Source organism: Balearica regulorum, chromosome 21, assembly GCF_011004875.1.
Source record: "Balearica regulorum gibbericeps isolate bBalReg1 chromosome 21, bBalReg1.pri, whole genome shotgun sequence".
In the NCBI taxonomy this organism is placed as follows: Eukaryota; Metazoa; Chordata; class Aves; order Gruiformes; family Gruidae; genus Balearica; species Balearica regulorum.
Window position 1 is genome coordinate 68,657 of NC_046204.1, and position 24,403 is coordinate 93,059.

The 24,403-nt window shown below is 46.2% G+C and overlaps 1 protein-coding gene across 10 annotated transcripts in view; it reads right to left on the reverse strand.

The window, feature by feature from the left end:
• Nucleotides 1-24,403, reverse strand: part of SLC45A1 (solute carrier family 45 member 1) — a 79,611-nt gene that overhangs the window by 4,319 nt on the left and 50,889 nt on the right. The window contains exons 1-7 of one of the 10 annotated variants that reach the window (XM_075773300.1): nucleotides 10,082-10,583; nucleotides 7,151-8,964; nucleotides 4,931-5,106; nucleotides 3,732-4,144; nucleotides 2,605-2,697; nucleotides 1,928-2,152; nucleotides 141-880 (exon numbers count right to left, since the gene is read on the reverse strand). In XM_075773300.1, coding sequence (XP_075629415.1) covers nucleotides 141-880; nucleotides 1,928-2,152; nucleotides 2,605-2,697; nucleotides 3,732-4,131 — 1,458 coding nt within the window. In that variant the 5' untranslated portion in view covers nucleotides 4,132-4,144; nucleotides 4,931-5,106; nucleotides 7,151-8,964; nucleotides 10,082-10,583. Of the gene's footprint in view, nucleotides 1-140; nucleotides 881-1,927; nucleotides 2,153-2,604; nucleotides 2,698-3,731; nucleotides 4,145-4,930; nucleotides 5,110-7,150; nucleotides 8,965-10,081; nucleotides 10,585-20,844; nucleotides 20,866-21,355; nucleotides 21,468-22,232; nucleotides 22,295-24,403 lie in introns of those variants that run through there. The other 9 variants (XM_075773298.1, XM_075773307.1, XM_075773302.1 and 6 more) reach the window with 9 other exon arrangements.

Genomic DNA, 24,403 nt, shown 5'->3' on the forward strand with positions numbered 1-24,403 from the left:
TTCCCGTAATGACTTTTACAAGCAAACTGTCACGAGCACTCTTTAACGATGGATTTGTGCACCACACGTTTAAAACTATGTGAAGAGATTAAATGAATGCTCACATTTGCACGGTCTTATTGTTGATTTTCTACCCTTACCTGTTGGCTGAAGGTTACGTTTCTTCTTCTGCTATTTTCTGGACACTGTCCTGTTACGACATCCGGAATGGCCAAGGTCTGAGGTCTTTTCAGGATCCCCGACGACCGTGGCTTTATCGCATCCAGCGAGCCCACCCTTAGCATCTCGCCATCAGGCCCTGGCACAACGCTGCTCTCCTCTTGCTCCGGAACTCCGTTTTCTCCTTGATAACGGCCATCAGGCACCTGGGGAAAGCTGACGCTGACAGGCTGCCTGGGCAAACTAGCTGGAAGTCCCAAGTAACTATTGTGCCCGCCTGTAAAACAGTCTATAAGCACACTGTCAATATTTGAAGTCCCAAATGATGATGCAAACTCATTAATTCCTGTCAAGGAATTGTCTCTGCTGACAAAGCTGCCGTATTTGGGCGTGAGCGGGCTGAGGGGGGACATGGGACTCGTAAAACTTGCGTAAAAGTGAGCTGAGTTATGAGAGGCAAAGTCTTCATTTATGCCCTCCTCAAAGAAGAGAGGTGGAGAAGGAGGGAGAGGAAGACTTGGACTCTTCATCACCTTTTTCTTCCCACTAAAGGACCTTAAGGGTCTTTCTGGAATGCTAATTAGAGTCAGCACAGTAGCGACAGTCAGTATAACTGAGGTGAAGACATAGATGACGCGAAGTTGCCCTCCCACGGCTTTTCCAAAACTGGTTTTATCCCAGTGTATTCCTCCAACAACATAACCAAAGCCACCTCCAAGACCTGGTGGAAAAACAGAGCTGAGATTATCTTCCCTAGCCGATCCCAGAAGTCAGTAACAGCACAGCATCGTTTGTCTAACGATTTTGTGAGTTGAATCCGACACGTTATTTCTGTTTTACTACTCAATCCCTTTTCAATTCAAATGCGGTAACAAACACAGTTGTCCGCACCACGAGGACAGTCTGGACATACAAACACAGTACAGAAAGAGGTAGAAGGTCAGTGCCGTAAAAGCGATAATTAAAAATGACAGGTCTTTCTTTGCCGAGAACAAACCACTTTACCTTCAACTATTTCAGTCCGCAAAACAGAAGCGTCCGCCAGCCTCGTGGCAAGGCTCTGCAATCAGTCAGCTAAGACTGTTTTCCTAAAAGTAAGCGAAAATCCATTTTCCTCGCTCAGTTAGCAGAACGCAGATCTAACCGCGTCCAGGACAGACCGAATCGCTTCAGAAGCGTAGCGAGCTCGTTACTCGGCAACGCGTTGACAACATACAAAACTGCCACTGCATTACTATTGATGAACAGAGAAGTTCTGAGGGCACCGGATACCTCTCTCACTCTGTTTCACACAGTGAAAAGCCTTACGACACTATCCTTTCTTATGAAGGCGTTCAAGAGCGTGGAATGGTCTCCCGATGGAGAGGAAAACTAGACTAGGGCAGTACGGCAATTGAAGGTGACAGCAATGAGGGATCATAGCGCCCAGCATGCGCTTTCCTCTCCGACACAGCGACTAAAAAAGGCATTTTCCACACCTGCAGGAAGCCAAACCTCCTCCCTCGAGGGATGATTTTGTTTCCCTAGGCATTATAACTGATGTGAGGGACCTTCATGGGAACAACCCGGGACTGTGTCTTGTTTGACTTTTGGTAGTTACAAAAGCCTTTTGCGGTAAGCGGAAATGTGTTTCCAATGTTAATTAGTGCTACCTCTCCAGGTATTCGGTTATTACGCTTATACAGGAATAGACCTGTGATTTAGGCTCTGCTTTCTCAATGCAGGGCTTGTTTACTTAGGGTTCCCGGATGACGGGAAAGCACCATACCTGCTAACAAAGCGTGGATGTTGAGGCCCCTGTCTTGATCCACTGGGCTGCAGACATCCATCATGTAGGCATGACTGGGATTGTCTGCTGAATCTGCGCTGAAGTCCATGAGGACAACACCACAGACCGTAAGAACGATCCCCCATTTGTGGTTATTCGCAGTATCAGACAAGGCGCTCCCTATATCTTTGCCATTCAGCATAAGCGAGAGCCCAAGCAACGCTCCTGGGAATAAAACAAAATCAAAATCAGTCGACTGCTTGTAAGCAAAAAACCTCGCATCGCTCCACACCCTAAAAGCATTACACTACCCACGCAGCCTCGCGGCAAGCACTATCGCTCTCGTTTGGATCATCGCAGTCTGGGGAACGAGCGTGGCTCATAGGATATACGTGATTGTTTTCCGCCGTTCAAGCTTACAAACGTCTGGAGTTGGTTTTGGCCAAAGAAAAACATTCTTGACCCTCAAAACATCATTTCTTCAAACTCTGACAAGAGAAGCTTTTACATGTGACTCTCCGGCTGCCAAAGCATCGTCTCGGTGTCGCTCGCCGCCTTCTTCAGAGTCACGATACCCGACACTTCGGAGACATTTAGTTTGGCCCAGTGCCGAACAGCAGAGGTGCGCGACGTTTCTACTTTACAAGCGTTATGCCTGCTGTTTCTAAAAGACGCACCTATTGCCAAGACCAGAATGAAAGGTCTTCTCCTCCCAAATCTTGATGTGCATCTGTCACTCCAGGCCCCCAGCAAAGGCTGTAACAAGAACCCTAGAAAAAAGGAGTCACCAATAAGTAGTGTTCTTCTACAAGCCTGTTTTGCAGGGGATTTAAAATAGGTAGCTTAAAAGGCAGTCAAAGGTGGGACACCACGGCATAGCGATACCCCCAGTCACGCAGGTGCACGCACAGCGCGCTTCCTGGCATTTCCCAGGTCAGGGACTGAATCACGTAACGTGCTGCTGCTCGCTGTCACAGCGGTTCGCCCTGCATCGTTAATACAGCAGAGTTTGACATCAGGCAAAGAGTAAAAGTACAAGAGTTTTACGTTCTAAAGGACTCCGTTCCTTACAAGCTATTTTATTTACCCTGCCTTAGATAGGAGGTGTCCCGTGGAATTAGCTCGGAAGATAGCAGGAAGCAAACACGTGAGTTGGAAAGGTGCCTGTGTTACTCTGGGCCAGCCTGTGAGTAAGGCCTATCTACTTTCTTCTTCCGAAGCACATCCCGTGAGTACAAGAACAGGCAGAGCAAAGGTTCCGAGCAGTAATAGCCCATCCTATGGTTCTTTCCATAGTAACGGATACGTTCCTAGCTCTGCCTCCATGCTAAGGCAAGTAATCCAATGCCCGTAACAGTAGCAGTTAATGGTCTTTCGTCATTGGAAGGCCTCATCTGTTCCAGAAAGTTGAATGGGAGAAGGCAGTACTGCTCTGCTTTTTTCACGCACCCTTGGGAACCGTCTCTGTATGCCTTTTTTCACAGGGACATAAATGGATACGCCGATCCTCTTTTGTTAGTTTTTAAACATAGGAACAGAGTAAGCAAAGCTTACCGTCGCACAAGATGTAAGAGGTTGAGAAGCCACTAAAAGAACAGACCTTTTGATGGCACCGGGCCCCTTTCAGGCAAGACACAGCAAGAATTATTCTCCATTCGGCTGTCTAAAATTACAGCTAGCGCTTCTTAACCTCGAGAGCACACAGAATGTACTTGTGAACAGCTGAGGTACAGAAAACAAAAACATGTAACCCTGTGTAGTGGAAAAAAAACAAGAGGGAAGAAATAGCATAAAGAAAAGTTACCTAATATAGGGCTGATGAACCACACCATTCCATACAGTTGGTCCGGAAGGCCCATCTGAAGCAGCACAGGGGTAACGTAGGCTGTTTCCATGGCATAGCTGAACTCCAGCCCAAAGAGAACACATCCATTAAACAGGAGTTCTAGGAAAGACCTCTGAGGCTGGAGATCCCCAAAGTCAATCAAATCAATAGGACACGGAGTATTCGGCGGTGGCGGCGGCGAAGGGCGGATGTGTTTTCTTCTTTTCGGATGTCTCTTGAAGTTGTTGGCCCGATGACTTATGTGCCGCGCGACCGATCCAGAATAGCCTGGAACTTGTGACCGCCAGATTTCCTGAGAAGCCACGCTCGGCAAGAGCGCAGCATCGCTGACAGGGGTTGTTGCAGATGGTGGAATCATCACGGGTAGGCGTCTGGAAGAAAAATAGCTCAGAATAAAATACTCGAGTAAGAAAAATTCTGCTTAATTTCATTTACCAAAGGTCAAGCCGTTTCTCAACGTTTTGCCAAGTACGGCCTTCGTATCAGTTACAACCTTTTCTCTCCATCTCGTCACAAGGCATATACGTTCTGTGGGCACGTCTCTTCCACCTTTGCACAAACGAGATGCTGGAGATCTTATCTCAGTTACCTAGGCATCACCTACCGTCATCAGGATTAAGATCGAAATATTTAAAACAATTAGCAGTCAGACACGTCACGGTTCCCAGGAGTTCCCATAACAGCAATAAGTTTACATTTACCTGCAATTCACTCGAGCTAAATTAAGACGAATCGCGACCTCGGTCTAAGTTTACAATACAGCAAAGCTGTGGCTTAGCTGCAGATCCGGACCCCTGCTGCAATGTGAAATCACCGTTTGGTACTGATCCTACCGTTCCTGCTGCCCACGCTGAGGCTGAGGTTTAACGCAAAGATTTTCTCGCAACGATCCGAGTTTGGTTTTCTTCCTATTTATGTTCCTCAATTTAGCAGAGACACTCTCGTGCGAGGACAGGGTCTGATCCTCTGCTTCTTGCTGGTTCTATTTCCGTAAGACTTTACCAGAGCGCCCAAAGAATGTGTTTTTGAAGTTCAGACTATGCAAGCTGAACGCTTGAATAAGTTCAGCTGACAACAAATACGTTCAAACCTGAAGTTATCATTTTTCAGTGCAGGAACTGAAGTTTCAAACTATTTTCTGAGAAGATGATACATACCCCACAAGCCACCCTCAGCACTGCTACTGCTCTCTCAGAGATTAATGGCATTCAAGTGCCGAACGGACTCCTCGGGACTCACCGGAATTGCTCCTGTAGCCAAAGCGTGCGTACTGTGCTGGGTAGAACAGCCAAATGGGTTCCAAAATAGCATCTCAGGATAGGCGCCGACAGATCTGCTGAATTAACGAACAACATGTGATTTCTTGCCTCTCATTGCCAGAAATGGAAACGGCTCGTAAGCGAAGCCTGAACTTTTATTTATGCTTTCTTGCCCACAGACCAAAGGCTGCTGCTGCGCAAGGATGGCTCTGCATCATCCGCACCTCTTCAGGAAAACCCTCGCAGCTGCACGCTAGTAAGCAAAACCAAATCTCCTTACTTCTTTGTTTACAGTTGCCCTGGGAAAAAGACTCCCAGTTGTTCTGACACTTTGGCCATACAGAACTCCCACAAATCTCCCATTTTCTGCTACTCCCCTCAGGCGCACTTCACGCGTCAGTCTTTCTTCCTGTAGCCCTTCGTCTACGCGATGCTGTTCTTTGCTACATATCCCCAATGATTACCAAAAGCAGAACTCCATAAACCCATGTTTACCATCGCGCTGACGCAACCATTGTTAAGCGTGGTGAGATGACACCCTACACAGAACGATCCTCAACTCCACGCAAGTGTCCAAAGAGAGACGTTGCATGGTGCAAAATTGAATGCCGAGCACCTCACACAAGACTGCAGCTGGGGTAACTTGACTGTATTTGGGGCCCAAGGGGGAGGAGCAAGGGCGGGAGGGAGAAGACATCTACTGATGTATTGCCAACATTGTACCACAGGTCCCTCAAGACTGCTCCTCTTCGGACTGAGATGCGTACCACGTAAGAGAGAAGAAACAAGCGATTTGTAATTGTAACTATGCGCCCTGACAACCTCCGTCTCCCAAGGTGCCAACAGCAAGCTGCGTTTTCTTGGAAGCTCATTAGACACAACGTTCCCTAGACAGACCAAGAGAAGGAAAAGTGCCTGGAGACTTTGTGAAGATGCCTGCATCGGTGCTTCCCCTTGACAGTGTTTTCACAAATTACTGAAAACTTCTTACAACTTGTATCTTTTATAAGCAGAGTACTGATTTTGCAGGAGTACCTTTATCAGCCTTCAGATCAAAGTAATTCCCTCGCAATCAGGATTTGTTAAAAATTAGGAGAGAGATAGCAGCGATAATGAAACCCCAATCAGATTCACAACAGATGCTCCAACGACCCTTTCACAGGGCCACGACAATGCAGCTGTGCTAGCACTCCCCTTCACCACTGACACACCTTGCTATTTGCAGCCAGGGTGTCGATCTCCCTACGTTCATCCGTTAGTTTCGCTTCCTACGAAATCCTCCTTTATCTTCCCACTCCGTACTGTGCGTTGAAAAGAGATCGCGTTGCGACTCCTAAGCGGCAGCTTTTAGCGACAGAAGGAAAGAACTCCTCTGCATGGCTCAAAAACACACGCGATCTGCAATTACTTGGAATGAAAGGCTATTGCTGACAGGGTGTCACCAGTCTGGCAAAAAGTCAGCGTAAAACTATGAGTGAGCCCATATTCCTTGTCGCCCATTTTCCTCAACTTACGAGTCATTCACCAGAGGACATCTTCAAAAGACTTAGGCCCATCCTCAGGTGAATCTACCTGGTGACCACAACAGCTTCAAAGCAGGAAGCCTCTCCTGCAGCGTGGAAAAAAAATGAGGCGGCCGTTAGCTTTCACTAACAGTCATTTGTGATTTTTGGCACTTGACATTTGTTCTACCAGCAACTGCACGTCTTAATCTGCAGGGCCCTGACGATGCTGGCTCTGTCACCCGCTATCTGCACAAACGCGTGTGCACAGCCAGCGTTTTCGTGGTGCGCAGGGACCAGCCGTCGGCCATTCCTCCTGGGTACCTCTACACCAAAAACGAGTTTTTTCCTTCTTCGGCTAAACCTGGTCCCGATTTTTCTGCGGTGGGTACCGAGGGCTCCGAACGCGCCGCAGACATCAGCGTGGCGGGGAAAGGCCGGCCCTGACCCGGCTGCGCAACCGCCTCGGGGCGGGGCCGCGGCCCCCTCGCCGCCCCGACCGCACCGTTCGCCCCGAGCGGGAAGCGGGTCCGGAGCCGCCAGCGCGCAGCGACCCCCGCGCCCACCGGCGCCCACCACCGCCGCTCTCTCGCCCCTCCCCGCGCGGCGGCCTTACCTCTAGCGGTGCACGGCCCAGCCCCGCACTGCACCGTGCGGTGACGTCGTCCCCCGCGGCCGCCCCCCGCGATTCGCCGGCGGCAGCGGCCGCCCCCCGCACCGCCCCGAAAGGCGGTCACGGCCGCGTCTGCCGCCGCAGAAGCGGGCTCCGGTCGGAGCTGCCCCTGCCCCGCAGCCTCCCCCTTCCTCTCCGGAGCTCTGGCGGCAGCAGGCGCGAACGCGCACGCGTGCCCCGCTCCCACGGCCGCCCCCGGGAGCGGTCCCGTAGCCGTCCGGGCTGCCCAGAAGAGGCCTCGACGCTGAGGCGGGGGCTCGTTAGGCGCCAGCTAAGAGAGAAGGCAGCCGCTCTCACTTCAAACTACCTACCGCACCCCACTGCCTCGTTGCTAGCAGTGCCGGCTTTCTGCAGCGATGCTCGCCCCAGACAGGTGTAAGCTGCCATACCATCGTTTCCACGGACTTAGCCCATACCGGCACTGTAATTGCAGAGGACGTGGATCGTGACCGTAAGATTCCCGGCTGGAGTAGAGATAGTTTGTGATAGGGTTGTAGAGTCGCTGCCGTAGATGATGCTGCACTTTTCTAATTAACGCTACTGCTCAAGTCTTCCCCTTCCTTCGATAAGGTGATTTGGCAATTTTGTTTTATAGTGCCATATTTTGTGCTCTTATGTTTCAAATTTCCTCACGGTTTGCAAACAAAGATGTCATTATGTAGTGCGGTCTGCTCTCTGCATTTTTAAAAATCTCCAAAGTCATGCAATTATGCATTAAGGATGTGTTATTTTTATCTCCAGAGGTTACCATAACACTGCATGAATCCTTAGTATGTATTAGTATTTAGCTCCTGTAGAATGATGGCTTCCCTGCACATAAATCTCTAGTCACAGTAGGAATAAAAGGTATTGAGCCATTTGTAGAAAACTAGCTCTCGTTTATGCGATAGGTGGTGTGACCACAACATCTAAAAAAGATGCCAAAGAGCAACAGCACAACTGTTCGAGGCAGGTGGGGTTCAGCTAGCACACAAGTTCATATAAAGCCCGACACGGACCTAGTTACAACACTAAGAGTTATTCGCTCGCAGCACAACAACGTTTCAAGCGCAGAACGGGGTTTGTACTGGTCTAAATGAAAGCAGGACCAGGCTACTCACCTATCCTCACAAATGTTCTTCCTCAAAACCGCATCCCAACGGGCACAGTAAAAACTTTGCCTTTCGCTTCTTTCTAAGACAGGGCATAAGCACGTTGTTCCCAAACTGACCCTAAGATACATGCCTAATTCTGCCAGAGTAGGTAAAAGCGAACAAGAAACTTGTCAAGCACAGGCATTGTTGCTCTCGGCTATTGGATCCAGTTCACCTTTTCGCTTCTTCCTTTGCCCATGTCACGCCAATAAACTAAATGCAGATAGGAGATTCAGTCTGATGACAGGGACGTAACAGAATCATCCCAACATACACCTATTTGCCCCAAACAACACATGTTCTTTTGCTGTCATGCCAAACACTGTTGCAGGCTCCTATCAAAGATGCTGCAGATTCCTCATTTGACATACATTCTATGCCCAATCCTTCTGGCAGATTTCAGGCAATTTCGGTACTGAGATGTCCCTCATTTGTCTGTGCTGAGCTCTTCCTTTCAGTTCCCCAGATATGGGACTTCCAGAGCCTACATCAACCTAGCCTTGCCACACGCCGCTTCTCAGTGCTGCTGCCAAATGGCTGTCGCCACAGCGGGATGCTGCGTCTCCTCCTGCCAGAGGGTCTCATCCACAATACAGATACACTGGCCACTGTTCCATTTGCTGCCTATTGAGAGAACAGGCTGATTTTAGAAGCCACGTTCCTAATGAATTGGTTAAAACCATTGCTGCGGCTCTGGAAGAAAACAATCATGTTCTCGTTCAAAACCACGGGCTGAGGGCATCCCTTTTATTTACATGCCTCCAATGCCCCAGCCACTGGAAAGATCCTTCATGCTTCTGAGCAGCAAAGGCAAAAAAATGAAGACCTGCAACCCTAAGAACGAAGGGCAGGAACCGGAGAAGGTCCAGCCGGGTGCCACAGCTGGTAAGAGAACACGAACAGGCAGGTCTGCTGCCTGCCAAAGGGATCAGACAAGTAGAGCAAGAGACGGCTGTTGCTGGGAGGAGCCGTTACCATCAGCAATAGTTGTAGTAGCACCAGCTGCCACCCACCCGGCTTCTCGTGCTCAGGAACAGCTAAATGGGCCACAAGACTACGGCTGTCAGACCGGTCACAATTGTTTGCTGCCGCCTTTGCTCAAACCCCAGAGTCAGCCATCCCTTCAGCAACCACGCATGACAACACAGCGCAGCGGCCTGTGCTCCCGCCAGCCTCGGTCCCACCCGCTGCCCACGCGCTAGAGAGCTCTGCAAACACTGCGCAGATGAACGGGGCATTTAAGAGCCCCATTCCTTGTCATCGAAGATGACTTTTCGTTCCACCCAGGCATGGAAAGCGGGTTATATTTTTAATGCCAGCAGGCAGTCGTGGCCGTCGTACACAATCGTTTGTTCCCTGTGAATGTGTTTGAGACATTAAGCTCATATTTATTCCATGTTCAGTTAAATAAAATTGTCCGCTCGGAGCTTACGAGGATTAACTCTTACACCATTTAGCACAGTTTGTCCGCTTGGGACGATGTGACAAGGCACTCCTTCCCAGGGTAACAACAATGGAGAGAATGAAAGCAATTCCTGCTGTGCATTCATCTATCAGCATCCTTTGGGCTTTAGACAAAACGGAAACCACAAATCTCCTCTCCTCTGTGAGATACACATAAATTGTTGTTGAAATGTAAAGATACTCAGCTACTTTGTACTAATGTGACCCAACGGCGTTCAAAAGAATGAGTTTTGGTGATGAATGCCTACTGCTATGAATCTGCGCTCTTCCCTCCTACCTTCTCTGGGTGCAAGATGGTTGGCATTCATTGAACTCTCTCGTTAAGTCTTTCCACGAACCGGCTTCTGGGAGCGTATTCACCTCTCTGTTTACAGCTTCATGTTAGGCTCGCCATTTCATTTGCCAGCAGACCTGGTCATTTGCCTCGCTCGGATCAGGACCATTCCTCTGTTTCTCGGAAATCTATCTTACTATCCTCATAATCCTTTTCTCTGAGGTAAACATTAGCGCTAGGTCAAGTGAAATTCTGTGCAAGCCACCAACAGAGAGTATGTTGTTCTCTCTCTTGAAGAACGCGGTTTTAGTTGTGTGATGTTGGGTGGGGTTTTTTTTCCTTTTTTGTCTTAAAAATGCATCTATCTTTCAGTTAGGTTCAAAGGCTCCGCTGCGTTCTTCAGCGATCCACCTGGAACTGGCAGCTTCTTTTCCAAGCGTGACTTAATTCTTTTGGGGGGAGATACAAAGTTGGTACCAAACAGACACTCTGTGAAAGTTGTTCTGTGCTCAGGGGCTGCCACTTCAGAACACCCAAAGGCCACGTGAATCCTGGAGCAAAGATTAAGCAATGACCCAAAGAGGGAGAGGCATGATAAGTTACCAAGTTTTTATGTCTGTGGAGGGTCCTGCGCATGGCCTCCGCAAGCTATCCTCTGCCTCCTACAGAACAGCGGACAGCCTGCTCTTATACAAGCAAAGAAGTCAAGGAAGAACTATGCTGGTAGAGATCACACGCGACCCTTCTTCCTTCAGAAAGGCCATGAAAGCGCACACTCTGCACTGATGTGTTTCTGCGGGAGACCGTGGGCACGGCCTCAGAGACCTCCTTAGAATAAACCGTGCGGGCCTGCAATAACGGTATGGCTTGGTTGCCCTTGGCACAAAAGGGTTGCCTTGCCAATATTGTAAGAAAACTTCAGAAACTGTATTCTCTTCTGAAGACACAAGGGGGAGGAAAGGCTCTCAAATAAAGTGACCTTTTTTTCTTTTCTAATTTAGCAGAATTCACTTTATTTAAAGGGGGGAAAAGCTGCTTAGTTTGGAGGACTTCAATCTGTCCCCTCCTGAGCTGCATGACAAAGGAGGTGAGGTGGCAGGGCAGGAGGTAAGGAAAATCCAGAGCAGCGTAAGTTACAGAAGAGTAATTGCCAAGCCTATCTCAAGTCAGTTTGCACAATTTCCAAGTCAGCGATGCTGTTGCATACTGGACAATTTCCCTTTCCGTAGCATGGAAAAGACTAAAGCTTCTCTGTGCCCAGCATGAAACACTGCGTATTTCTTGCTCTTTAGAACAAATAAGTGGTCAAGCTTAAGCTGTCATTTTTTAACACCCCAACCTGGGAATAATACAGAAAGAACTAAATATCCTTCTTTTCCTACTCCACACTGAAGTGACAAGTTAATTATTGTCCATATGCTAAAATCTTTCAAAAGGAAAAACAAAAAAGCCTTTGTCTTGTTTGGGAGACTGAGATTCAAGGTTGCAGGGGCTGGGGTGGGGTTGGCGTGCCACTTATTGGTTAATTATTAAGTGGAAAGGTTAGATTAAAGAAAGCACTCAGAACCGATGAAAAAGTTGAGATCTCTTACCTATTTGTTGCCAATGTTTAGCTCTCATTGAAAGAGAGTATTTGACTGAATCAGCTCTGCTGCGCCAGGCTTTGGTACCATAGCAGATTTGGCAAACTCATTGCCAGTGATATTATACAGCACGTATGCTTTTCAACACTTGGTGCTTCCCTACTTTTTGAAAGAGAGAGAGGAGAGAACATCTGTATCACCTCCTCTTGTACACAGGCATGACTCTAGATATTTTCATATGCATAAACCAGTCATATGCACTGATTTTTCACAGTACTGGGGGGGGGGGGGGATGGGGCGGGACGGACAACACAAGAAAAAGGAGGTGGTCAATGCCCCGTGCCTGTCAGCATTTAAGAGGCATTTGGACAATGCCCTCAATAGTATGCTTTAACTTTTGGTCAGCCCTGAAGTGATGATGCAGTTGGACTAGATGATAGTTGTAGGTCCCTACAAACTGAAATTCTATTCTATTCCTCGAGACTTTTTTTCTTGAAAACTAGAAAGCAGCGTGATTACTTACATTATTTCTGCCAATGACAAAAATTGCGAGAGTTGCACTCATAGAATACCTCAAGGTGAAAGGGACCCATAAGGATCACCAAGTCCAACCCCCTGGCTCCTGGCTCCTCACAGGACTACCTAACATTAACCATTTGACTAAGAGGGTCATCCGGATGCTCCTTGAACTCTGACAGGCTTGATGCCGTGACCGCTTCCCTGCGGAGCCTATTCCGGTGACTGACCACCCTTTCAGTGAAGGACTTTTCCTAACGTCCCATCTGAACTTTCCCTGACTCAGCTTCATTCCATTTCCTCATGTCCTATCACTGGTTACTACTGGAGTTACCCAGTTACAGGCGTTCATCATACAGGCTGAAGCGCTCTCTAAATCCCAACTGTCCTTGCTCCTTCTGCAATCCCCTTTTCCAGGTCATTTCGAGAGCCAATGCCAGTTTGCCCTCTTCCCTTTGATGCTTCCTGTACATGTATTCCAGGTACACAAGAGCTTTTGCTCCATTGCTAAATCCAAAAGAAACTCTGCTTTCCACAACATTTATGATATCAGTTGAAGAAGTAAATGTATATTTCTGTAAATGCCTAGTCATGCCAATAAGGTCTATGGCCTATGGTATTGAACACAGTGCAAATACAGAGTAAGACAGAAAAAAAGCAGCAAGTTCAAACGAGGTGAGATGCATTTCAATTATACGTTCTTAATGCTTATATGGTAAGAGGAACTTACCACGTAAATTACACCGCCCTAGCATCCTTTACATGTCAACTGAGTAGGCGTAAGGAAGCTGGTGGGAGGCTAATGCAACATAAGAACATAAAGAAGTCTCATATATTGCACACCACCTCCGTATCTGGCCCTTAGCATATTGTCACATGACTTTAACAGCCCAGATAAATCAGTTCCTGAACCTAGATTCACTAAACTCCCATGCTGACTATATTACTGGATCCAATTAAACATTTAAAAGGGCACTTGAATTTTTACTTAAAAGCATGAAAAACACAAACAGAAAACCCCCCAAAACACCCTCTCCCAAAATACCAAACAAAACCCAGTATTTTGCTGCAAAATGAACAGCAATGGTAGCAGCGCTGATCCATTTGCATTGAGTTGTCAATTCATCGAGAACAGAAACTCAGCACAGTGAACTGCTATACGACGTAAGAACGTGAATTTTTAAAGAAACAAGGACGTGTGTTCTGACAACTGCTGTCTGCGCTTGTATGGATATAACAAAGTACAAAAGGAGTTTGTGTCTGCTCCCATCCTTTCTGGGAACAGAGCAAATCTACCCTATTCTTTCTGGGTGCAAGGTGAGGCTGTGCTCCTGAAACGACTCATTAAGAAGTATCTTCGAGATGCCCCGACAAGCATGCCAGGCAACTACAATGCACAACATTGTGCGTATAGCTCTAGTTATAGGAAGAGACAGAAATGCCCCCACTACTGACAAACATGCAAAGCAGGACTTAGTCTGGACCGTAGTGCAAACTATTTGTAAAACAGGTGAAACTTTTTTTTTTTCTTAAACAAGCAAAGTCTTTACTAAAAACAACCAATTTGGCTTTAGAAAAAACAGAATGCTGTTACGGTACAAATGAAATGTCGGTAATCTATATAGCCTAGTCTATGGTGGCTGTATCAAACGAAAAGCAGAATGCTGTGGCCCCTTCTCAAACCTTAGAGCATAATTATTCAGAAAAATTTCACTAATGCCGCACTTCACTGAAACCATTTAAGTGTTGTGCGGCGACAGCCCAATAGTTTTTCTTCCACTGGTTTGCACTTGATTTGACTCATGTTTTGGTGTAGATGCTCAATTTCCACAATAGCAGCGTGCATGCATTTAGTCGTTTGCCTTCCTGAGCTCTGTGCAGTGACTGCTCCACGAGCATTTCTGTTTGCTTCTGCAGGACAAACTAGTGCTGCCCTCAAAATAATATGAGGGCATTAACCTAGCTCCTGCCGTCATCAGACAACCATCCCGTCAATGGCTGGTGTCTCTGTCCGACAGTGAAAACCCAACACAGTTCAGAGAGTTAGTCACTAGAGGGCACTTACAGAATCCAGATCAAGAATGCACTTGGTATCAGAAGGCTACAGTCCTACAAACAGTTGAAAGAGTCCAAATGACGAGTTTTGTGTTTACTGCCTAACCAGCTCCTGCGACCAACACTTTAAGATACAGAACCAGGGAAATAATTATATTTGAGAAGATCTTTAGCATCTTCTGTTTCTCCAGCAAATGGAAATGGCTGAGGAAAAACTCTCCTCTGAGGCAACACACATACTAGGCTATGTTGACCGTGCACTCCTGGACAAATGCCGAACAAAAGTGTTTACTGCAGGCGTGTAAGATATTTACAGTGAAAAATATTGGTGCTAAGTGTCGCTGTTGGGGAAAGAGGTGCAGGAACGCACAAAGCAGTGTGGCAAACTCACTGAGGGATGGTATTTCATTTCACTGCGATGCCTCGAGTGAACTCTGCATTTCGCAAGAGACAAGGACGTGATTATGCCCCAAAGACCCTGCAGGGTTTCTTCCTGGATGCAACAAACCACAGGAAAGCAGGAGCGAGAATCCTGGATGTGTGAACCTGTGAACACAGAGCAGGCATGGACTACATATGTTTTAGAACTAAACTCAATTTTCATTTAATGACAGAGCATAAATGGAGATTACTGCCATCCCTCCTGTGTTACCGGAACAGCTCAATTCTTTGCTTCTCATATTAATCGTGAGCTGCAGCCTCCAGCCACTAGGTCCTGTCCGTAGTAAGATCAAAGTTTTCTTGGCTACTGGGTGTCTTACTGCTTGTGATTTAGTACACTTCTGATCTTCTGTTGGAGAAGGAAAGCAGAACTCACGTGATCAGCAAGTTCTACAAAACCTCAGATCACAGCTTTTGTGAAGGCCAAGTGCAGGGCAGCACAAGGAAGGGATGGGTCGCTGCTGGACCGAGGGCTGACGGGTAGAGGTGGTCGGGTGAGGCACTGCGCTGAGGACAGGCCACCGCACCTGGCTGCAGGCAAGTGTGGAAAACGGTGACCCTGGCAGGGCCGTCACACAGGACTGCCCTTGGCAGGAGAGGTGGTGGAGGGTACCAAGGCCGTGCTGCGCAGGGCTGCGTTCTCTAGCAGCTGTGCTGGCGGGGGGTTGGGCTGGCTTGGCAGCGCCCGGATGGAGACAGGGTGTGTTGGTTTTGCGTGGCAAGGTTTTGGTAGCGGGGGGGGCTACTCGGAGCTCACAAAAGAAAAGCCGTGTGGCACTGGCTGACATGTGGCAGGTGCTGCAGGAAGACCGGACATGCGCCTGCCTCTTGCTAAGCATTCATTAAAACTTCGGTTTATAAATTGGCTCTGTACCTTGTCTAAATTGACTTTGGAAGCCTATGGGAAGTACTGCTCCACTTCCCTGTGTTTACCACAGGGGAAATGAGAAGCCACCGGGTCCCTGGGGCTAATTACTTTCTTCAAAACCCAGCATTGCTCTATGTTTCTGACTCAGTGCAGCATTCAATTTTCTGCTGAGATTGTATCTATATCGCCTTACAGGATGAGTTGCAATAGCACTCAATGTTAATTGCAGTGCACAGACTGCTCCCTTCTCTCCTTTATACCAGTTGTCAAGAAAAACCAGAAAGTCTACTTCTGCTGTTTTTAATTTAGCCTCTTCCATCCATACAGAGCGCCTGTCAGACAGGAGAGGCAGGGGCTGTCATCCCCTTTCTGCCTGAAAGTGTCTAGCGACAAGGCAGAGACTATAGGGATGTCTACGTGCCATCCCAATCAATCAGTTGCCTTATGGAGACAGAGAGATGTTGGGGTGCGGTACGGCCACTCAGCATGAACAGATACAGAGAAGTGCTTTTAATATTCCTGGATGACCCCAAAGTCACTCGGACAGCCTTCCTTGCCTCTCGCATCTGCTGAGGCAGAGAAAAGGGAAGAGATGAAGTAACAGAAAAAGGACACCTTCTCTGGAGATACTCAAAACCCACCCTGTGCAACCTGCTCTCAGTGAACGTGCTTTAGCAGGGGGGTTGGACTAGCCAATCTCCAGAGGTCCCTTCCAACCCCTACCGTTCTGTGATTCTGTGACACCCCCTATGCCGCTCTCTGAGCTTGGCAGTCTCTTTCAGGGCCTCTGTCTGCCTAGAACACCAAAGCAACCTTCGAAGCACCAGAGTACAGCCACGAGCAGACTTCCGCAGAGGGCGGAAACAAGCGGGGGCCATGCATCCTGACCTGACGAATGTGTACGGCTCGGCACATTCTCCTATGGGAACAAAATTTGAGAACATTTGCTGAGTGACGAGTACAATTTATCTTTCCCTGGAGCATCGTCAAAGGGAGAAGGGTTTTTAGCATCTTATCCTAACTTTGTTTCCCTCCTGAATGTCCATCTTTGACAGCGGTATTCCAGCACCCCACCATGTTGGAAACAAACGTTTATATGATCTGAGTCATTTCCTAGCCTATCATCTCCTACTCCCCTTCTGCTGCTAGCCGCTGGGATTTCTGTCACTTTCAAGTCTTAACCAGCATTGGTAACTACCACTCGCTCTGCATCATACATACACAGGGGAATGATACAGACTTGTGTAGCGCTCCACGCTTTCAATGCAGTGTATGAATAGCACTTGAAGAAAATTGATTAATCGGTATACTGCAAAGCAATGCCTGCAGGACTAGCACTGAGGCCTTTGGAGCTCCTTTAGTGAGATCTGTCAAACACAACCTCCTACTAAAATCAACGGGAAAGCAGCCATACTAGATCAGGTAGCAGTCCTGTTTCCAACAGGGGCTATTAGTGGACACGTGGTTGCTGCTATTCACAAGCTTAGTTTTTGCTTCTACTGGTCTAAATACTATTCACCTCGGTATTCGATTCGTTGAGTGTTTTCAGGTAAGGCAGAGTGTTGTAAGTACCTCCTTTCTTCTGATTTCTTACTCTGTGGTTAAAGGCCCTTTCCCTGTTTGGCAGATCATTCTCAAGATGTTTTCTACTCTCCCCCATGAGCAGTAAAGAAACTCCTCTGACTAGAGTCCAGCCTGCAACGTGATGTTTGCAGCCTAGAGTTGCTCTGGGGTTGGCTTGCCTTTTCTTAGGAGACAGAAGGGGGGGAAAAAAAAAAAAAAAGAGAAAAAGACACAAACCAACAAAAGGAGACTAGAGGAACAGAACATTCTGTCAAATAAACATTTGCTAATGCTCTTGAGCAACAGAAATGGAACAGGCAGCAAACAGTAACCCAGATTAACTACCTCCTAGGGCAAATACACAGTACGCAAAGGTGCCCTGTACACTGTTTGGATGGCATTTCTGTGTTGAGCCTGATACACTGATATATTAATTGATCTTTCCAACAAGAGCCATGACCTTTGGATACAAAATTGGAGGTCAGGCCTCAAAGCAATCTAATTAATCTCCTTCCTGCCTGGTAGAATAAAAACAGGCTTGCTGTTAGTTTGACTTCTCTAACTAAAAAACACACACACACACACCCCTCCATCCCCCCCACACCCCCCCCCATATGCAGCCATAAGGAAGAGTTTTGCATCTATCTAACCTCTCTTCTTAAAGACAGAAGGGACAGAGCTAGATCACATCCGCTCCATGCTAAGCCAATTTACCATCTCTGGCAAAGTAAAAAAAAAAAAATCTCCTTCTGAGGTCCTGTGGTCAGTAAGTAGGACACGATAACCTCAAATCCATTTCTTCAAACAGACCATATTCTCCTGGCTCTCCTTTTCACGTTGGCCAAGATGCCGGACAACCTTCCCATGCCCAAGTGACAAATGCTTCCAACTTCTCTCCCTGCCCCCCCTCCCCCTTTTTTTTAATTAAAAATCCAAGTGCATGCGGAGACTTGCTTATGTGATCAGGCTACATGGAGATAATAAAATCGGAGAACTTTTTGATCAAAAATAAAGTGGACATCCTAAGATACCGGAACATGGGCTCATTTACATTTCAAGTATCAAATGAAAATGTCTTCACCATGTGATGCAGGGATCAGATTTCACAGCTGAAGAACAGCCATGCAGGACAGAGGTGAAAATTAGTATTTGAGATTTATACAACATAAAGTAGATTTCTGTCACTGTCTTCTGTTTCCGGGCAAGCTGGATAGGAGAAAAACAGGTTTGATACAAGCATCTTCCTGCAGATTAACTCGTTAACCTATCTTTGCACAGCTTCTCAAGCCACCCACTTGCCTAAGGAGAAATGATGCCACCAAAGCTAGTCCATGAACCGCAGACGGGCCCTGCCCTTTACTTTCCATGGATGATAGCAACAATAAAGCCTGGACACCCAGCTCACAGATACAGGAGCACATAGTCTTATTATATATCGGTCCTGGGAACTTCGTGCATACTACGCATTCTCCCCGACAGAAGAGATGACCCTCAGCTCTCCCTCAGCTCTAAGGCATACTGGACCACGCTGAGTCTGGACATCCCCTCAGAATTACCTTCCCTTGCGAATTTCAATAGGGCAGAACCATGCAGACTGTTTTAAGACCTTCTGTACTACCAATAAAAGGGAAGGAAACAACCTATTTTAACTCACAGAGTCAATGTTCGTGACCTTTTGCAACGTCCCCTTTAATTTAAAATCAAACCTCTCTACCAAGCCAAAAGAGACTCTCTCTCTCCCCCCCCTATTCTAATATGGTCTGAGATGACATGATCAGACCAACACACAGAACTCCTGCCCTGGGAGCAAAGCAGATCTATCCAGCAGTAGCATTTTCTCCATTACACCGTGCTCTAGCCTCACTGCAGATGTTTGTCCTGGTGAGCACGTTGCATCCTTTTTGGTCCTCCATTCTAGGCTTTCAGGTTGCCCTATGTTTTCTGACGCAACAGCATTTCTAATGTTCTGTCCTCTACCTGTTTAATAATGACAGCATTGCTGTGGACAGGTGTGGTTTTTACCATTACCGATCCTGCAGCTAAAACAACAATCTGTGTAGTAGTAGTTCTGTACAGGAAGAGGGAGCTAGAATTCTGACATGCTTTTATTACTCGTATCATTCCCAGACCTGCCGAGTTGGACAGCCGACATAGACAAACAACACATGTCTACGATGTTCTCAGAAAAGACATGCATCTTAGATTGCCTCTACTTGTCCTACCAAATGGATCTTCAGCCAGATCATCATCATCATCTTTGTTATTCTTCAACAAAATGGAATATGCTTCCCTTTACAATTTTATATAAACCCACCATCACTTGGACACTGCCTAGCTTTGCACCCTCCTTCACGGATACTTAGAGGTGAAATGCACACGACTGGAAAGAAAGGTTTTTTCACGTGTTTGTTAGCTCAGCCACAGCTACAAACTTCTGACAGGAGACTTCCAAGAAAGGAGCCATTGGGAAGGGAAGTTCTATTAAACGTACCGTCCACATTGACAGTATATCCTCAGAAACCCCAACCGTCACCTTCTTCTACGGTCAGTTGACAGAAGTCACAAACCCCATGTCAGCTAAAGCGTATGTCAGAACAGCTGCTCGCCTCTTTGTTTTGCACATAGTGTGCACCTATGTAGCAACGCGCACATTACATAATAGTAAGTCATAAACTAAAAGGAGTCAGATTGCTAAATCCATCCACTGTGTGGATGAGATTTTTACTTCCATCGCCTGATAATTTGATTGCTCAATTAGCTCCGCCTGAATGCCTTGGCTGTGGTAGAAGAACGTTCCCTCGCAGGTCACGGTAAGTCAGAAGACAGGAAGCAAGTAAGCAATGCAAACGTAAATGATTCCTCTACAGCAAACCAAGTGCATCATCCAATTGCATTTCCTCTCCTGATCTCCTCCTTGCACTAGTGTTTTAGGGACAGAACAGACACCAGACAAATAAAAGACCATAAAACTCTGGTCAAAAGCCGGTGTCACAGGAGGCCTCCCCTACATGGTTGAATCCCAAAACTTTTTTAGCCAATTCAAACCTAGCCCGGACATTTCTTTTTGCATTTCTGAAATTCCGTAACATGCTTAACTTAGGTAACAGGGTAATCTCGCTGATGAGGACTTTGAAACATTTGCTGCATCGCTGAACATCATACTATTGCTTTCCTTTAGCCAAGAGTAAGTGGAAAAGATGCCATTAAAGTGGTACTTATCGATCATCCCGGAGCAGAGCGGGACCGACTGTGGCTCTGCAGACGCGACTCTTGTGCATCAACAGACCACAGCACAGAGGGTTTCGGTTGCAACAAACGCTGCCTGTAGGCAGGCACAACTTGATGGACTTTGTAACTAACTTTTTAGACTTAATGAGAAAGTAATTACTCCTGCTGCAGAAGCTACCTTCAGTGTACTGCAGGCACCTCAATTGCAAGAAACTAATTGTATCATAGTATTCAAATAAATCAAAGGACATGCAGTTACCAGAGAAATCTGTATTTCTAATAGATTGGCTGCTGTGTAGGAAGGGCCTGGCTCAGAATAAATGCATGTGACACACAATTCCATTCTGAACCGTTCTTGCCCTGCACTCTACACCTGAGTTCCTGCTTCTGCCCACCCGTAAATTCACCACCACCGATCCAATCCACCACCAGAAAATCTGACTCACTCATCCGCTCCTCTGGATAGGTACTGGCACTTGCCCTCATTCCCTCACAGCTTCAAAGTGACTTACAAGCATCTTCCAGATAGTGGCTTTCCCAGACTCCTATTTCTGGATCACACAGATCCCAGGCTACACTGCAAGAAAAAGTACCAAATGGATGGATACTCAGAGTTTGGACAAAATAATTGGCATTCACTGCGCTGCCTTTGGGGCCTAATTTTAAGCAATATTAGGAAATACACTTTATCTGTTTTTTAGGGTATTATTCCTTCTGAGGTAAATCATTACTGTATGCCCTGCTGTGAAATATAACCCTAATCCACACACCATTTATCTCTGTATCGTCTGGGTCTAATTTAGTCCCTTTCCTGCATCTCTCCCATCTGTATTTCTGTAACACCAGTTTTACTAACAATCCTCACTGGCGATGGGAAATAAATTTTCATTCATGAAACCAGCACGAGCAAGGATCAGGAAAACCCATCAGAATAAATGAGAATTCTTAAGGGTACAGAACGTTAAAGAAAATCAAGGGGTCCAGGTGAGCAGGGGGGTCATTATTGCAGCAAACTACACATACCTTAATCATGCCCTCTTTCATCCGGTGGGTCAGACCAGAAGATAAAACGAAGCTACGGCAGTCAAGTTCATAGCACTCTCCCTCTGCTGCCCATGTCAAAACGCTAGTGCTCCTGTACAATTAATGAAATAGTATTGTTTATTTTATTTAGTATTTATAAGTTAGGGAGCAAAAATTTCCATTAAAAAGATTTTTAGATTGATTAGGGAGATAGGAGAGTCTCTATCACTGGAGACTTTTAAGATCATCTGCAAAGACGCCTGAGAGCAGGTTAGGGTTATTAGATCCTGCCTTGGGCCAAGGAGATGAAATAGAGGAACTCTGGGACCTTGCAAGGTCTTTTCTACCTTTTCCTGGAACCGTTTGATGAAAATGGCCTGGAAAAGCAGCAAACTAAAAGCTGGTAAAGAGACACTTCTGGTCTGTGTTCAGCTGAGGAAGCAAAAAAAGCCAAGAGAGGCTTAAAAGTCTACATCTAGCAAAGCAATGAAAGAGAAAAGAGTTTACAATTGAAGTCAAAGACAGTGAGTGCTAAAGCGAAAAACATCCTCTGCTACAGGATTCCTATTTAAGGTCTTCACACGAAGACCATCATTAAAACCCTACCCATATTATCATTCTAAACAGCTCCTTCAAAGCTCCATTTGTGAACTTCCCTAGGTAGCGCTCCTTGCGATCATCCTGAGAGCTCACGTTAAGTCAATCCGCAATGTGCCTTTCCTAAATTCCTCCCCGAAGCTACCTATAAAACAGGTAGAGGTGAAACAGAATTTACTCGGCGATTAGTGACCCCCTTTTGCTTTTTTTTTAGGATGCAGTGTCTCCTGAATTCTTGGTCATTAGAAATCATCAGCCTGTTGATTCTGCAAGTACTCACTGCGCTAGAAAATCCTGTTTCTGCCTCATGCCATGCAAAGTCTGACTGGATGTTACTTTGACCTGAAAAACAAGAAACAACGTAGGTTTGTAGCCAAACCTTGGGCTGCCAACTATACCTGCAGAGGGAAAAGGTGCATCTCTAGCAATCAGAAATTATATTTAAAATACATCTTTTCTTGGTCGGATCCTCTAAATTGGGGCAGTTCAAAAGAGGGGAATTTAATTAGAAAACACTTGTCACAGACATGGTATTGACAATCTTGGAAATTCGAGGTTAATGGCAGACAGAAAGCAGCTAAAAATAGCAGCAAATATACGTATCCAGCTTGGAAAACAGGTAACAGAAGTAAGAGGCAGTGAAGAAAGGAAAAACCAAACAAACAACAAAATATTCCCACCCTCCAGCAGACAATCAGAAGTGTTTAAGTACATTAGGATAACAACAAATATAACAATCTATAAAAACATCTGTAATAATCAGATTGCCTGTTACTCCATTCATAGGGTAAAATCTGTCAACAGTAGTACAGAAAAGGTAGATATTTCTTATAGTTATTTCTGCTCTGCACTGCAAGACCATGCATACCATATCATATACCTTAAAGCCAACAACTCAGACTGCTATTTAAATAGTACCAAAGGTGAGATGACAGTGAATCAGCACCCCAGAGTCCTACGAGATGTCTGAAGATCTGATTGCTGACACTGAGTTTCTGCAAGTCATTGAAAAATAAGTAAGCTCCATAAATCAGAGAGAAAGCTAATCTCTAGAAGCATAAACAGGACAATCTAGGACTAAGACCTCAACACCAGTCCAAAAGCAGGAGAAGGAACCCCTTTTTTTGCTGAAGGAGGGAGGCCATTCCAAAAGCAAGCAGCTGCCACCTCGGCGCTACCTGGCAGACCACCCATCACGCGCCTCTCGCCAAACTGCTCGGCTTCCCAGGAAGCTGCAGGCACCAACATTTTCACTGAAGGCCTTAATGAGAAATGCTCGGGGTTCTGTGTTTGGTCAAAGATGCTCCGCCGCCACTGACCGATCAGAGCACCTATGTCAAAGGTGGGAGAGTTTTGTTGATGGATGAACACGGAGCTAGAAGGATGTTGGGCTGTAAAACAAGTGCAGTAGGGTACTGGGACAAAATAATCTCCCAAGTATTTGGAGACAACAGTCAGGAAATAGCTAAAATACCTCTAAGTCTGCACCACAGAAAACTGTTTACTAAAAAACAGGAATACTTTTAAGACTCCTGAAAAATTTGGGAGGTCTTGCAAGAAGGAGAGATGAAGAGACAAAACCCCGTGACTTATGGCCTCCGACTAGAACTTCTCTGCTAGTAAATAAAAAGCTGTGACATCAACAGCAACGAAACTCTGAGTGAAAGCAATTTCAATTTCAAAACGTTTGGATTAAGGAAACACAATTCCAGCTTAATGTATTTGAGACACAATCAGAAAACTGCATTCAAGATGGTAAGTCTGCCTTTTTACTCCACCTAACTTACAGAAAAATCTGTAAAACATTTCAGGATAAAGATAGAACATTCTGGAAGAACTTGATGATTATTACTTTACATATGAGAAGTGTTTCAATTCCATTCTTTGAGATTTTATCATGCAAATCATGCAGAAGTTGGTGACTGAACATTCCAAAAGGCTTAACGCAACTTTTACCGTGTTTGCTTAGGCAAATGTTCTGATACCTGTCACCAGTTCAAATTTAATCTTGTCCCAGGGTTAGAAAACAGGTCACGGTACGTTATGTTTGCCATTTTGTGGTGAAACTTCAGTGCGTTTTCATACCGAGGACACATGAGATGATTTCTAGGCCAGCTGACTTCACTGGTACCACAGTTTCCTCTCGACCGCTGCAGGATTCTCACATATTTGTCCTGTTTGCAGAACACAAGCACTGAAGAATATTTGGGTCCTCTACTTGTTTATGGTATCTAGGAACGATTTCTCTGACTGAGACTGAAAGAAGTGCCGAGTTTTAATTTCACCATTACGTGCAAACCTGAGCCGGAGCTTGTTAGAAAAGCCCTACAGTTCTGGCACTTGAGATCTACTAGCATTTTAGGTTTTCTTTCGTGTTGCAAGCTCATCAGATTTCAAGCACATTTCCATGTTTATAAAGCAGTTGAGCTTACCCAACACAAATAAATAGGT